At 43.0% G+C, this 15,144-nt stretch overlaps 1 protein-coding gene across 1 annotated transcript in view; it reads left to right on the forward strand.

The window, feature by feature from the left end:
• Positions 1–953: 953 nt before the first annotated feature.
• The window catches only part of LOC144499468 (serine/threonine-protein kinase Nek5-like), a 40,501-nt gene continuing 26,310 nt past the window's right edge, over positions 954–15,144 (forward strand). The window contains exons 1-5 of the mRNA XM_078221456.1: positions 954–993; positions 6,906–7,046; positions 8,606–8,702; positions 9,597–9,694; positions 13,255–13,338. Coding sequence (XP_078077582.1) covers positions 6,930–7,046; positions 8,606–8,702; positions 9,597–9,694; positions 13,255–13,338 — 396 coding nt within the window. The 5' untranslated portion in view covers positions 954–993; positions 6,906–6,929. The remainder of the gene's footprint in view (positions 994–6,905; positions 7,047–8,605; positions 8,703–9,596; positions 9,695–13,254; positions 13,339–15,144) is intronic.

The following is a 15,144-nucleotide window of genomic DNA, read 5'->3' on the forward strand; positions in this document are numbered from 1 at the left end:
TCGGCGTGGTTTATAACAGGTTGACCCAGATGTGAACCTGTCGTGGGAATCTTTTCCCCATGGCAGAGGTGCCTAAGACCAGGGGGCATAGGTTTAAGGTGAGAAGTTTAGAGAGAATTTGAAGAAAATATTTTTCACCCAGAGGGTGGTGGAAATATGGAACATGCTGCCTGAGAGGGTGGTGGAGGCAGGTACTCTCGCAATATTTAAGAAGCATCTGGACAAGCATTTAAATCGCAAAGGCATAGTGGGCTGTGGACCGAGGGGCGACATGGTGGCACAGTGGTCAACACTGCAGCCTCACAGTGCCAGGGACCTGGGTTCGATTCCTGGCTTGGGTCACTGTCTGTGCGGAGTCTACACATTCTCCCCGTGTCTGTGTGGGTTTCCTCTGGGTGCTCCGGTTCCCTCCCACAGTCCGAAAGACGTGCTGGTTAGGTGCATTGGCCGTGCTAAATTCTCCCTCAGTGTACCCAAACAGGCGCTAGAGTGTGGCGACTAGGGGATTTTCACAGTAACTTCATTGCAGTGTTAATGTAAGCCTACTTGTGACACTAAAAAATAAACTAAAATGGGGTTAGTAGAGATTGTAATTTATAGTCAGGATATATATGGTGGGCCGAAGGGCCTGTTTCTGTGCTGTATGACTCTGTAACATTGACAGTCTGTACTCTTGGCCAGTGGACTGGACTGTCTCTATGGCTGGCAGACTCAGGCTGCAGTGCATGTTGGACATTGGAGTCCCGCTGCACTGGAGCAGCGCAGACTGCTTACACTGAGAGTCTTTGTGGGTACACAGAGGCGGCTGCTCTACCAGGGGAGGCCCCCGTATAGCCAGGGAGCCCCGCGATGCGATGATCCTTGCCCCTGTAACCAGAGGAAGGTGGCAGCAAGAGTCGAGCCTCCAGTTGTTTTGATGTTTCTCAGTATTTGAAAACTTCTGCCTTGTGAAACCTGCCTTCAGACGAGCTGATCTCAGCAGTTGTCAGAGAGGTTTGTGTTTCTCCATCGCCATGGCAACAGTCTGGGCTATGCGAATGTTTGGTGCGAATTATTATTTGTCCCCGAAAAAGCAGTTGGTTAAAAAAAAAAGCGGGGTTGGAATTAAATGTACACAGCAGAGGAGTTCATTCTGTACCTTTCCTTTTGAAGTCCCGCAGTGTGTTAGTGGGGAAGCAGGAAGTCTGCTCATTTGGAACAATTACCTGTAGCCAATATAGGATCGAGACCTGAGAGGTAAATCTTCAAGATCAACCCTAATTTTGAAATTGCCTTCTGAGGATTATGGTTGGTAACAATTAGGTTTAGTACTAAGGATTTAACCAAACCTCAGGGTGTGACAGATGCTCTGGGTTGACAGATTTTACAACCTCCAACCTCTTCCCTTGTATGTAGCCACGTCATTTTTCTTAAACCATGGGATGTGAGCTTCAGTGCCACGGGCAATATTTATTGCCCATCCCTAATTACCCTTGAGCCATCTTCTTGAGTTGCTGCAGTGCTGCACAAGAATACAAATATTTTTTGATAAGGGTATCAGGGAAAACTATTCATTGAGTTCAGTCATTAGAAAGCACACATTTAATAATGTACCCAAAAAATAAGCCAAATGAGGGTTTTTACATAGAGAGTGATAATAGGAACAGGAACTGGAAAAGATCATTCAGCACCACCACTCAGTGAACTAATGCTGATCTGTACCCTAAATCATTTGACCTTGCTTGGCTCCGTATCCCTTAGTACCCATGGTTAGAAAAGGTTTGATTGCTTTCAAATTTAAAATTATTAAGTTGAGATAACATTTACCTAATTTGTTGGTGGAGTTCCACACTTCCACCCTTTGTGTGCACGGTGGCACAGTGGTTAGCACCACTGCCAGGCACCTGGGCTCAATTCCAGCCTCGGTGACTGTGTGAAATTTGCACATGTCTGCGTAGGTTTCCTCCGGGTGCTCTGGTTTCCTAACACAGTCCAAAGATGTGCGGGTTAGGCTGATTGGCCATGCTAAATTGCCCCTTAGTGTTGGGGGATGAGCAGGGTAAATACGTGGGATTATGGGGATAGAGGCTGGGTGAGTTTGTTGTTGGTGCAGGCTTGATGGGCTGAATGGCCTCCTTCTGCACTGTAGGGATTCTATAAAGTGTTTCCTTGCTTCTATCCTAAACTTCCTTGCTCCCAGAAGAAAAAAACAGTTCAGAAATTTTAGTTCCGAGTGAAGATCAGTAATCCTGGCACCAGTGACACTGGTGTTCCATTTTAATGTACGTGAGGCCGATTCAGACAGGTTTTACTGGTACCCTTCATTTCCAATTTTTGCTGTTATTTTCCTGAAAGCTCATCTCTCCTTAAACTCCCTTACCAGCATGTAAAGTTTTAATTTTTCTAACCTATAAGTTCCTTTAAAAATCATAGGAATCTCAACCAATTCACTCCTTACCATTCTATATTTCAGGGAACACAAGCCTTGTTTTTTGTAATTTCTCCCCCAAATTTGACCCTTGAGCCCTGGTAACATTCGGATGAAGCTGCACTTCCAAGGTTCCATAGTTTCGAAAATGTGGTACCCAAAACTGTGCACTCACAGTGTGTAAAGTGGTCTAACCAGGGCCTTGTGTAGCTTGTCTAGAATCACAGTTATGGTTCAGTTGGTAACATTTTTGCTTCTGAGACACAAGTTCATGTCCCACTGCAAGATCTGAGTACAAAAATCAAGGTTAACATTTCAGTACAGGACTGAAGGAGTGCTGCATTGTCAGTGGTGTCTAGGTTTGTACTCTAAGGCGCTGTAAATAATCCAAGAGCAGTATTTCAAAGAAGAGCCATTTCTCTTTGGTGCCCCAGCTAATATTTATCCCTCAGTCAACATTAAAATCAGATTATCTGGTAATTGTCACATTGCTGCTTGTGGGAGCTTGCTGCGTGCAAATTGGTTGCTGCGTTTCCTACATCACATCAGTATTTACACCTGTTGTACCTGTTAATTCTCAGATGCTTTCGACCAATTTGCTCACTTCAAGATTTTACCCCGATGCCCTTATTTGCAAGTTGGACAAAGGACAAACACAAGTAAAGGTTCAATAAGTTTATTAATAATAACACTATTAACCCTTAAATTCCCCACATAAAACAAGAGGATACCCCAGATTCAAGTATACTATCCGCAAAGATGGTTTGGTTAAACTGCAGGCCCGATTCTCTGAGCCCCTCTGGTCCGTCGTCACGAAGGTGAATCTCGATGACAGCTTCTTCCTTCCTTCTCTGGTCGCCTCCCTCGTCGAATCTTCACTCCTGGTGTGTCTGAAATGTGTACCTTTATCCCCCTCCCTCCCCGCCTTTCCAGAAACTTCTCTGGTTTCTGGCCAATGAGGGGGTTCTAATACCCAGTGGGTTTCTTGATGTCTACCTGACAGGACACCGGGGCCCACCCCCAGGGTGTCCATCTCCATGCTGTTGCTTACATGCAACCTGTTGCCAGATAAGGTAACTGCAGGAACTCTAGCTGACAGAAGGTCTGGCCTGATCTGGGCTTCTAACAATAGGCCGGTGCATTTCAATGGGGTGCGATGATCTCCTGTTGGGTCTCAGTGCAGTGCAATGATCCTTGTTGGGCGATTGATGGGCCAGGCACAGACATGTACCTGAGTCTTTGTATATTTGAACTTAGTCAAGTTTGGCCTGCCCGTGGTTTGACTGTGTTTGATTTTAATATGCCCAGTTCTTTAATTTAGGATATCCAATTTAATCAGCCTTAAAACTAGGCCCTGATTATATTGCCACACACTTCACAAGTGTTATTTAAATGCAAGTGTTTCTTTCTTAAGCAAAACCTCCTCCCCTTTATATTCTAGTCCTTTACAGATGCATTTGCCTTTTGGGCTTTTCCAGCTTGGGTTATCAGGAACAGATTCCTGGCTGAGTTTCCTTTTCCTAACATACTGCTACCTTGGCCGAGACCAGACAACTCAGAGTAGACTGGAAATTGAATTTGTGACATTCCGAGCCTTTATTCCACATCTTAACATGACTAATAATTAAAGTGCACTATTGACCTTTGATCAGCAAGTTAGATTTTAGGAAAAAAAACAAATTACTGCAGATGGTGGAATCTGGAACAAAAACAGAAAATGCTGGAAAATCTCAGTAGGCCTGACAGCATCTGTGGAGAGGGAATAGTGCAAAGTTTTGAGTCTGGATGACCCTTCATCAGAGGTTTTGCAGAGTTGAAGAGAAAGATCAGTGCAAGGAAAGCAGTTACGCTGATTTTTATTTTATTAAATCAAGAGACAATTTAATAAAAACACTTTACAATGTAATCATATTTAATTGACCCTCAGAGAAAATGAATAAAAATCATAGAATCATAGTACAGAAGGAGGCCATTTGGCCCATCAAGCCTACAACAACCCTCTCCGACAACAATCCCAACCAGGCCCCATCCCCGTAATATCATGTGTTTACCTGCTAATTTCCTTAACACTAAAGGGCAATTTAACATAGCCAATCCACCTGACCTGCACATCTTTGGACTGTGGGAGGAAACCGGTGCACCCAGAGGAAACCCACACAGACATGGGGAGAACATGCAGGCTCCGCACAGACAGTGACCTAAGGCTGGAATCGAAACTGGGTCCCTGGCGCTGTGAGGCAGCAGTGCGAACCACTTTGCCACCGTGCTGCCCCGAAGAAAATCCTGAAGAAAATGCCAAGAACTCAGAAGTAGATTACTCCTCACTACTGTTGAAGATAAATTTCTATTCCAATAAACTTCAGAATGACAGATTTTATTGAATACACATTGCAAATAGGCAATATGTTCATTAGGTTAATTTACAGAATAGCTGCTCCATAGTTTAGAAAGTATTCTAAACAGTGAGATCAAAGTGGCCATTTACATCAGTAGTGACATGTGATACTATGTGCCCATATTTTTTCTCTAGATGAGCATTTGACACTTAGCTGTGTTACATTTTACCTGCAAGAAGTCTAACAACACCAGGTTAAAGTCCAACAGGTTTATTTGGTAGCAAATGCCACTAGCTTTCGGAGTGCTGCCCCTTCATCAGGTGGACGAAGGGGCAGTGCTCCAAAAGCTAGTGGCATTTGCTACCAAATAAACCTGTTGGACTTTAACCTGATGTTGTTAGACTTCTTACTGTGATTACCCCAGTCCAACGCCGGCATCTCCACATCATTAAATTTTACCTGCCATTGAGCTGGCCCAGATTTTGCTGAAGTGGGGCATGCCTGTTTGATAGACTTATTCAAGTTGCTAGAAGTGTGAACTGATAAGGATGCAGAGAGGACAATTGATCATTTGGGACCTTGATGAACAAGTGCAGAGACAGTGCATTCCTTTGCCAATTAGATTGAAAGATTGAGGAATAAACAGAGGAAAGATTGAAAAGGGAGTCAATGAGAGTTCAATGCAGAATTCAATGCTGTAACAAGTGCAGAAAGTCAGCAACGGGGTTGGGTAGCTGGGAATGGCTTAAGAGAGAGAGAAAAGGAGACAGACAGGAAAAGTAAGAAAAACAATTTGAAAACTTTAATTTTGACACACTTAAAATCTCCAACAAGAAGTCATATCATAAAGGAATGAGATGTTTCATTTATTGGCAAGAGTGGTTGATTGGTAATCATTAGCAATGATCGAGTGTTAAAACGGTTCTTGCACTGTTAAATACTAGACTGTTGGTCGGGAGTTTAATGTGAAAATTCATCAGCTGCATGAAAATCACTGGAAGATTAAATGCATTTTTGCAAAGCTAATGTTGGATCAACGGAAATAGACCAGCAACCTGTGGCAATTGGCAATTCACAAGGTATCTCTTCCTTGTTACAAAATGCTGACTGATTCACATCTTGATAGCAATATGTATTGTTCACATATCAAATTCTGAACCATTATTTTGTTCTGTGAGTAGTGTCATTTCTAACTGGAGCGGTTTGGGATGGGTATCTGTTCACAGTGATGCAAAGACAGGTAGGGATTTGGGGGTAAAACTTGTCCTTTGAAGAACAAAAGAACAATAGAATCCCTACAGTGCAGAAGGAGGCCATTCTACCCATCTGCTCTGCACCGGCTCTCCAAAAGAGCATCTTACCCAGGCCTATCCTCTCACCCGATCCCCGTAATCCTACGCATTTACCATGGTCAATCCATTTAATTCTCACATCTTTGGAGTGTGGGAGGAAACCGGAGCACCCGGAGGAAACCTACGCAGACAAGGGGAGAATGTGCAAACTCCCTCACCTAAGGCTGGAATTGAACCTGGGTCCTGGCACTATAAGGCCCAGGTCCCTGGCATTTGAATAGAGATAAACAGATGATAGCAAATCGATCACCTGCTTTATACTTGGCCTAGTTATTGTTCAAGTCAATATAAAAGAAAATTAGTTAGAGAGCAAAACCAGCTGCCAGTTTGCTATCACTTGTTTTATGCTGCTGTCCAAGACAGATTTCCCCCTCCCTGTGTCGATGGCAAGGCAAAGAAGAGCTTTGTACTAGCTGGATTACATGTGTATGCACACCTCTGGTCGATAAATAATAATTAATAATGGCAGTTGCATGTAGTCAAAAGAAAAAATAATAGGATAGTACTCTTTTTGCTGTCATTAAAAATAAAGTGTAAAAATTATGTTAAAAAGTTCATAAATAGTCATCTGATTAGCCTGGGAACTTGATGTGTTGCAGTAAGGATTTTATGAAGTTCTACTGTGACCTGGGGTAATCTGAAGTGGTGTGAGACTGTCCCCTAAAAAGTGCCTGCCTAATTGCAATTTGGATGGTTTGACATCTAAATCATGCCACGCATTTTGTGTCAGTCGTAACAGAGCAAGATCTGCAGTAAATCTTGCCTGGTGGGTCACTTTACAATTTAAAAAAATATATCTTTCTATTGCAGGTTCCTTACAGATAAAGTGCCACAATGGATGAATATGAAGTGATTAGACTCCTTGGCGAAGGAGCGTTTGGAAAAGCTTTCTTGGTTAAAGCTAAAGATGACAACAGGCAGGTTGTAATAAAAGAGGTTAAAACTGCAAAGGTGAGGCTGAAATCTGACATAAGTCTATTTCCATTGGATTATATTGTAGTGCGAATATTTCAGTAGATTTAAGATATATAAATAATTATCTTATGCATCATAGTTTTTGTGAAGCAAAATTGTTTAACATTGCGAGTAACAAAAATTCCTAAAGCCAGTTTATGCTTTGTGTTCAGGATAATTTCTTCATCAACGGAGTTTATTAAAATGACAATAAAATTCTCCTCAATTATATAACAAACCATGATTAAGAAGACTTGGGTGCCCTCTTACAAAAAAAAATTCTAAGTATCGAACGAGTGAGAAAAGGGGAGAGAATGGCACCATTTTCTTTGGTGAGCTGTGAGTCATAATCTCAGGGCAAAAAAAGAGCCAGTAAGGGGGGAGGTGGCGGAGCCTAAGGTCACCGGCTGCAGAGTGCTTAGGGCACCATTGCGTAGGTGCCCCGATCTCCCAGTGCACTGAGAAACAACAATTTATTTTACTTCTTTCAATTTAATATGGTGTATTTGCTGTTTCCAATAAGGTCTCCTCTACCTTGAGGAAACCAAACGCAGATTGGGTGGTCACGTTGCTGAACACCTCCATTCATTTTGCAAGCTTGACCCTGAGCTTCCCGTTGCTTGTCGTTTTAATTTCACCTTCTGATCCCATCTCTTTATCTTCAGCATTCAGCGCTGTTCCAATGAAGCTTAACAGAAGCTCTAGGAACAGCCTCTCATCTTTCAATCAGACACTTTACAGTTACAGAGGCAGATCGCCATTGGAAACCTGCTGTGGGAGGGTCACCTTCAGTGGAACCCTAAGATTCTGCCCATTGAGTTCAACAATATCAGATCATCATCCATTTTTCCAGACAGTGGGTGCTGCTCACAATTATGCTGTTGGCATTTAGTCCTATATTTTATCTCTTTACTGGCCCCATTACCAATATCTTTTGACATGCGCCATCATCCTTTTGGCCTTTTAATCACTCATGCTGTATACTCTCTTACAAATCTGTCCTTTTTCCCTTTTCCTCCCTTTCTTGCCTCCCCTGCCTCAATTTTTAAAAACTGTTGCTGTTTTTTTTATTCATTCATAGGATTTGGACATCACTGGCTATTGCGCAATTGCTCTTGAATTGAGTGACTTTCTGGGCCAATTAAAAGTCAACCACATTTCTGTGGGTCTGGAGTCACATTGAGGCCAGACTGGGTAAGAATGGAAGATTTCCTTCCCTAAAGGGCATTAGTGAACCAGACAGGTTTTTATGACAACCAACAATGGTTTCATGGTCATCATTAGACTTTTAATTCCAGATTTTTATTGATTTCAAATTTTGCCATCTGCTGTAGTGGGATTCGAACTTGGGCCTCCAGAGTTTTACACTGGGTCTCTGTATTAATAGTCCAGCAATAATACCATCACCCCACTGCCTCCCCATCTCGCTACCCTTTGCCAGTTTTGACAAAAGGCCAACAACTTGAAATGTTAATTCCATTTCTCTCTCCACAGATGCTGCCCAGTCTGTTGAGTATCATTACTCATTGTGGATTTTTGTGTGTACTTACTTTCAGATGCACCAGAAAGAAAAAGAAGCTTCCCTTAAAGAAGTGATACTTATGGAAAAAATGAAGCACCCCAACATTGTTACACTGTTCGATTCATTTGAAGGTCTTTAGTTGTCTGAAAGAAAAGCCAAATAATGTGGATTTTCAGCTGTCGGTTGGGTTAACACACTAGTACTCATGATATGAACCAAAGAATTTATTTGTGACCCATATCTCCACTCTGTCCCTCAGAAAGTTTCTTAGTCCATAGCTCTGGGATTTTATAGATATTATGCCCCATCATGAAATCTTGACTGAGCCCACACTTAGTACAATTCCATCTCCCTTACCTTTCTCTGCAACAATAGGATGTTATTGGGGAGTAGGGCTAACTCAGAATCCTTAAGGTATGTACAAGGATTACATTAAAACTACAAAATAATGACCTCAACATTATGGAGATTGCACATATGCCAAAAACCTCCACCCTTGTCCGTGGCTGGGATTCTCCGGTGCTCAGTTTTGGCTGAGCGCTACATTCTCCATTCTCACTGATAGCAGGGGTGGGATGAATGTGATTGGAGAATTCTGCCTGTCGGCCATTTTTTGGCAAAGTGTCATCTCGGGTGGGAAAAGCGGAGGGTAGCCCGTTGGCTGTGCTGCCAAATTTTCCCACCATATTTTGGGACACCTTGGCAAAAAAATGAAAATGGCGTGTCCCGCAATGTCATACAGAGTCCACCCCACCTGTCAATTCCTGCTAACAGCATATTAAAAAGATCTGGGAGTTCAAAATAGCCTGGACCCGTTTACTGCTATCCTGAGTGAATTTCTAAGTCATACTGCCTGCACAACATGTTCCGTGACCTGTGGCTGGAAAGGGTTCTTTTCATACTTCCTTATCCATTCACAGATGTACAAATAAAGGAGATATATCTGTTTATAGGATTCACCTCTTTTTAAAAACAGGACTTGGAAATGATTTACAAATGGAATGATTTTTGGCTCTGATTTATAGAGCGGCAAAACCTGTACATAGTAATGGAGTATTGCGATGGTGGTGACCTGATGCACAGAATCAACATGCAGCATGGAGTTTGCTTTGCAGAGGAGCAGGTAAGAGCTAAAAATGTACTCATTCATTAGAAACTCCAGTAGAGTTGAACCGTTGAAGTCCCCAGATTGTTATTGGGATATGTCGGAGAGAGAGGAATGGTGTCCGTACTTTGGAGTGAACCTGGACTTCTTCCAAAGCATCCCATTTAGATTCTGTTTAGGGCTGAGGAAAAACCTTTCCTGAAACTACTGGTTGCTTTATTGGGCTGGGGAAGTTCCCACGCTACCCTGGGAATTTCACCTGCTATGATCTTCGTGAACCCAAGTGAAGCTATACCAGCTGAGCGTTTAGTGAGGCATCGAGAATGAGTAAGAGTAAGAGGAAATCAATCCATTCTGTCAGCTCACCCCTGTGAGAAAAGAAGAACACAAAACACAAATTTTTATCCCTTGACATTTCCTCTTGTTCTTTATATCTGATTATGTAAATTATTCTTTTTTGGAACTTAGAATGGAATCAACATTGATAGCCAATGATAGCTGAGGAACTTGGAATATGTAAGTGGGGAATTTTGCCCACTTATTTGACCTATCCATATCCCTTTTCAAACCCTTGACATCCTCTTGACAACTGGCTCACTTACTTATCTTTGTTTTATCAGCAAATTTATTAACCATACATTCAATCCCTTCATTAATTTGTGGGAGGCACGATGGCACAGTGGTGAGCACTGCTGCCTCACAGTGCCAGGGACCCGGGTTTGATTCCCGGCTTGGGTCACCATCTGTGTGGAGTTTGCACATTCTCCCCGTGTCTGCGTGGGTTTCCTCCGGGTGCTCCGGTTTCCTCCCACAGTCCAAAGGTGTGCAAGTTAGGTGGATTGGCCATGCTAAATTGCCCCTTAGTGTCAGGGGGACTAGCTCGGGTAAATGCATGGGGTTATGAGGATAGGGCCTGTGGAGGATTGTGGTCAGTAAGGCCGAATGGCCTCCTTCTGCACTGTAAGATTCTATGATCATTGATGTTGATTGTAAATAGTTTATCCCTGTGGCACCCCACTAATTACTGCTTGCCGATACGAAAAAGACCCATTTATCCATATTCTCTGCATTCTGTTAGCTTACCATTCCTTTATCCAGGCTAATATATTATCCCTGACATCATGTGATCTTATCTTGTGTACCTTTGATGTGGCTACTTATACATTTTTAAAAACTCATTCCAAGGATGTGGGCATCACTGGCTAGGCCAGCATTTATTGCCCATCCCTAATTACCCTTGAGAAGGTGGTGATGAGCCGCCTTCTTGAACCACTGCAGTCTTTTGGAAAACCACGTACACTACACTTACTGGTTGCCGTTTATCCACCTTGAATGTTACTTCATCAAAAATTCAAATAGATTAGTTAAAAACAATTTCCCCTTCACACAGCTATGTTGAGTCTGGCTGATCACATTGTGATTTTCCAAGTATCCTACTATAGCCTCCTTGATAATGGATTCCAGCACCTTCCCAATGACAGATGTTAGGCTGACTGGCCTGTAGCTTCCTGTCCCCCTCTTTTTTGTGAATAGATGTTACATTAGCTATTTTCCAAGTACAAACTCCAATTTGTACTGAACTGTATTGCCTGCATCTCTTCTTGCATTAAGTTCTGTTCATCCATCACTATTTTCCTCACCAGCTCCAGTGGCTTCTAGTGACAATGCACGGAAATCATAATCATTGTCCTTGCTTACAAATAAATCCCTGTGGGCTTTTAGTCCCCTATCACTGCAGCCTTCTCTCGTCCTTCATTAGAGCCTAGAGTCCTCCAACACTCGATTCCTTTATATCCAAACACTTGCTGTACCACTTACTGCTTTCAAGGAAGTGGAGAGGTTACAGCCATTCTTATCATGTACATCTGTCTTTCTAAATTTCTTTTTGGCTCAGTTCTCCTTTCAAACATGCATTTGATAAAGTATCCTCATTCTTTTATTATTTCTCAGCTTCTGTTTTCCAAAAGAATTGCCTTGGGTTGTTTTAGTATGTGAAGGACTCTACACAAGTACATTCATCAACCAATGTGATTACTAAGACCAAAGGGGGCTGAAACTGTGTAGAATGAGCCTCAAGTTTTGTTGCACAGCTAGGTTGTCTGGAAACCTGAAGGCTTTGTTGATCTTAATAGAGGTTTATAAAATGATGAAGGGGATAGATAGAGTGAACGTTGAAAGGCTATTTCCTCGGGTGGATGGAGCTATTACAAGGGGGCATAACTATAGGGTTCGTGGTGGGAGATATAGGAAGGATATCAGAGGTAGGTTCTTTACGCAGAGAGTGGTTGGGGTGTGGAATGGACTGCCTGCAGTGATAGTGGAGTCAGATACTTTAGGAACATTTAAGCGGTTATTGGATAGGCACATGGAGCACACCAGGATGATAGGGAGTGGGATAGCTTGATCTTGGTTTCAGATAAAGCTCGGCACAACATCGTGGGCCGAAGGGCCTGTTCTGTGCTGTACTGTTCTATGTTCTATGTTCTAACAGCTGGATGTCATTTAAATAAAAGCTTCCAGGGTTCCACCTATCGTGTATGGGAGTAAGAATGTGGCAAGGGGCTGTATCCCAGCAGTCAGTGAAAGTTGAGGCATGGTCACTATTGGGGGTGTTAAGGGAGGTGGGCGGGTGGGGGGCGGGCGGAGGGCAGGTTGGGGGGAGGGGGATGAGGATGTCCGTTCTATCTTTGCCCACCAGGAATTCTGAGAAATGTAGGTTTAAAAATGCTTCCCCTGACCTCCCTCTGCCATGATTGTGCTGCTGCCAGGTTGCAAACAGTGTGGGACTTTCCCTGACTTGAAGTAAAGTTGACTTTGCTGCTCGCCCGGTGTCATCGCGCTGTGGCTTTTGAATGTTAAGTGGGGTCCTGCCTGTCTTTAACAGGGAGCTTGACTGATGCTGTCATCAAAATTACAGCAACTGGGAGCATGTGACATGGTGGCACAGTGGTTAGCACTTCTGCCTCACAGTGCCAGGGACCCGGGTTCAATTCCCGGCTTGGGTCATTGTCTGTGTGGAGTTTGCACATTCTTCCTGTGTCTGTGTGAGTTTCCTCTGGGTGCTCTGGTTTCCTCCCACTGTCCAACCATGTGCAGGTTAGGTGGATTGGCCATGCTAAATTGCCCCTTAGTGTCCCAAGATGTGTAGGTTAGGGGGATTAGTGAGGTAAATACGTGGGGTTGTCGGGGTGGAGGGTTTGGGTGGGATGCTCTGTTGGAGAGTCGGTGCAGACTCGATGGGCCAAATGGCCTCCTTCTGCACTGTAGGGATTCTATGATTCTATGTCAGGTTGAAGCCGGGAGCTACAGTTTTCAAATTTTCATGCACCTCAGGGCCATTATTTCTCAGCTTCATTAGAGCCTAGAGTCCTCCAACACTCGATTCCTTTACATCCAAACATTTGCTGTACCACCTACTGCTCTCAAGGAACTGGAGAGGTTACAGCCATTCCTACCCTGTACAGTTCTCTTACTAATGGTCAGACTGCAATGGTTTAATATTCTGACCACTAGTTTTCATAATCAATTGCTTTGTGCTGAAAAATACATGACTGACATTCCATAACATTTTTTTTCAGATCTTGGACTGGTTTGTGCAAATCTGCTTAGGGCTGAAGCACATTCATGACAGGAAAATCCTGCACAGAGATATCAAGACACAGGTAACTGTCAGATGGGATCAAAACTAGGTGTGGGAAAACAAGTCAAATGTACTGAACCCTTTTGGAATGATGGCAGCATTTTTGTATTGTTTTAGAGAACATTTTACAGTCAAATTAAACAAACATTTTATAATTCTAAATGCTGATATATCAAATTGTATAACTAGATAATGTCTACTTAAAAGGCTCAGATAATGAATCATTGCCAGTGGTTCTGAAATGTTACTTATATACTGAAACCATTTGGACTGAATTTGATGAATCAGGTGGCAAGGTTATCTAAATCTAATCAATGTCAATACTTTAAGTAAACACCGTGACAGTTTTTGCTCCTCTGTGCCTTAAGAGACATATTATTAAACTATGAGAGTTTTCCAAATTTCTAAATTCTAAATTCTTGCCTCTACGAATCAGGTTACACTTGTCAACCAATCAGCTCTCTCTTCCCGTGCCGTATAAATTGTTGTTGCCTTCACATTTGGAATTCTTGTGAATTGTCCTAGTGAGTGCAAGTTGAAAAGCTTCAACAACGTGGGTGGGATTCTCCAGTCTTGTCCGTGGCAGAATCTATTGCGAGCGAGAATGGAAAGTTGGGCGTTTCAGCAGCACCATGTACGAGGATGAAAGATTTCGACCCCAATGTGTCCTATTTTTCAGCAATGGAGCTCCTGCATATTCTGGTCACTCTTTCTCTTCTTCTGTGAATGGTTTATGGTCCCTTTACATAGATTTAATACTGGTTTAATACTATGGGCGCGATCATGCCCCACTGTCACTGCAGCGAGGACGGAAAATTTGACACCCAGCCAAATCTCCGTTCACTGCAGCGGGACCAGAAAATCCCATCAGCATGAACGGCCGTAAGATTCAGCTCTCTAACCTTTTTGTTCCGAATTACTGTGTCCTGCTCGTTGTTATTGAAGCCCAAATTTTCTGTCATAGAATCATATCATAGAATCCTTACAGTGCCAGAAGGAGACCATTCGGCCCATCAAGTCTGTACCGACCACAATCCCACCCAGGCCCTATCCCCGTAATCCCAAGTATTTACCCGGCTAGTCCCCCTGACACTAGGGTCAATTTAACATGGCCAATCAATCAACCTAACCTGCACATCTTTGGATTGTGGGAGGAAACCGGTGCACCCGGAGGAAACTCACGCAGACATGGGGAGAATGTGCAAACTCCACACAGACAGTCACCCAAGGCTTGATATGAACCTGCGTCCCTGGCGCTCTGAGGCAGCAGTGCTAACCACTGTGCCACCGTGCCGCCCACTGTCATTTTATGTTTTTCCACTATTCTGATTTTTTTTGTTGTTCCGCTTCTTCTTTTAGCCCATAGATTTACTTGTTTAAAATATTATATAATGTACACTTTGCACTGAGGGAGTCCTTCCAGATTCAAATTACCATACAGATAATTGTGCATATTTTGAGGCAAGTGGACTTGGAGTGAGTGTTGAGGTTAGAGGACAGGATCGAGTATGATGGCTTCTTCAGCCATAAGCTGCAGCTGGTTGCGAGCTGTGACATTTTGTAGGTCATTTGCTCCTTTGTTTCTCAGCCCTTTTAGCATCTTTCTTTATGATGTTTCGAGGATTGAGTTTATCTTCCCTCTTTCCACATTTTCCTTGCCCTTGTCACTTCCTCCTTCTGTGAAAACCGACCTCCTTGCCATTGCAATTCATCACCAGTAAGTCTGCAAGAAAAGTAAAAGTAAAATTTATTTATTAGTCACAAGTAGGCTGACATTAACACTGCAATGAAGTTATTGTGAAAATCCTCTAGTCGCCACACTCCGGTG

This window comes from Mustelus asterias, chromosome 10, assembly GCF_964213995.1.
Source record: "Mustelus asterias chromosome 10, sMusAst1.hap1.1, whole genome shotgun sequence".
Taxonomy (NCBI): domain Eukaryota; kingdom Metazoa; phylum Chordata; class Chondrichthyes; order Carcharhiniformes; family Triakidae; genus Mustelus; species Mustelus asterias.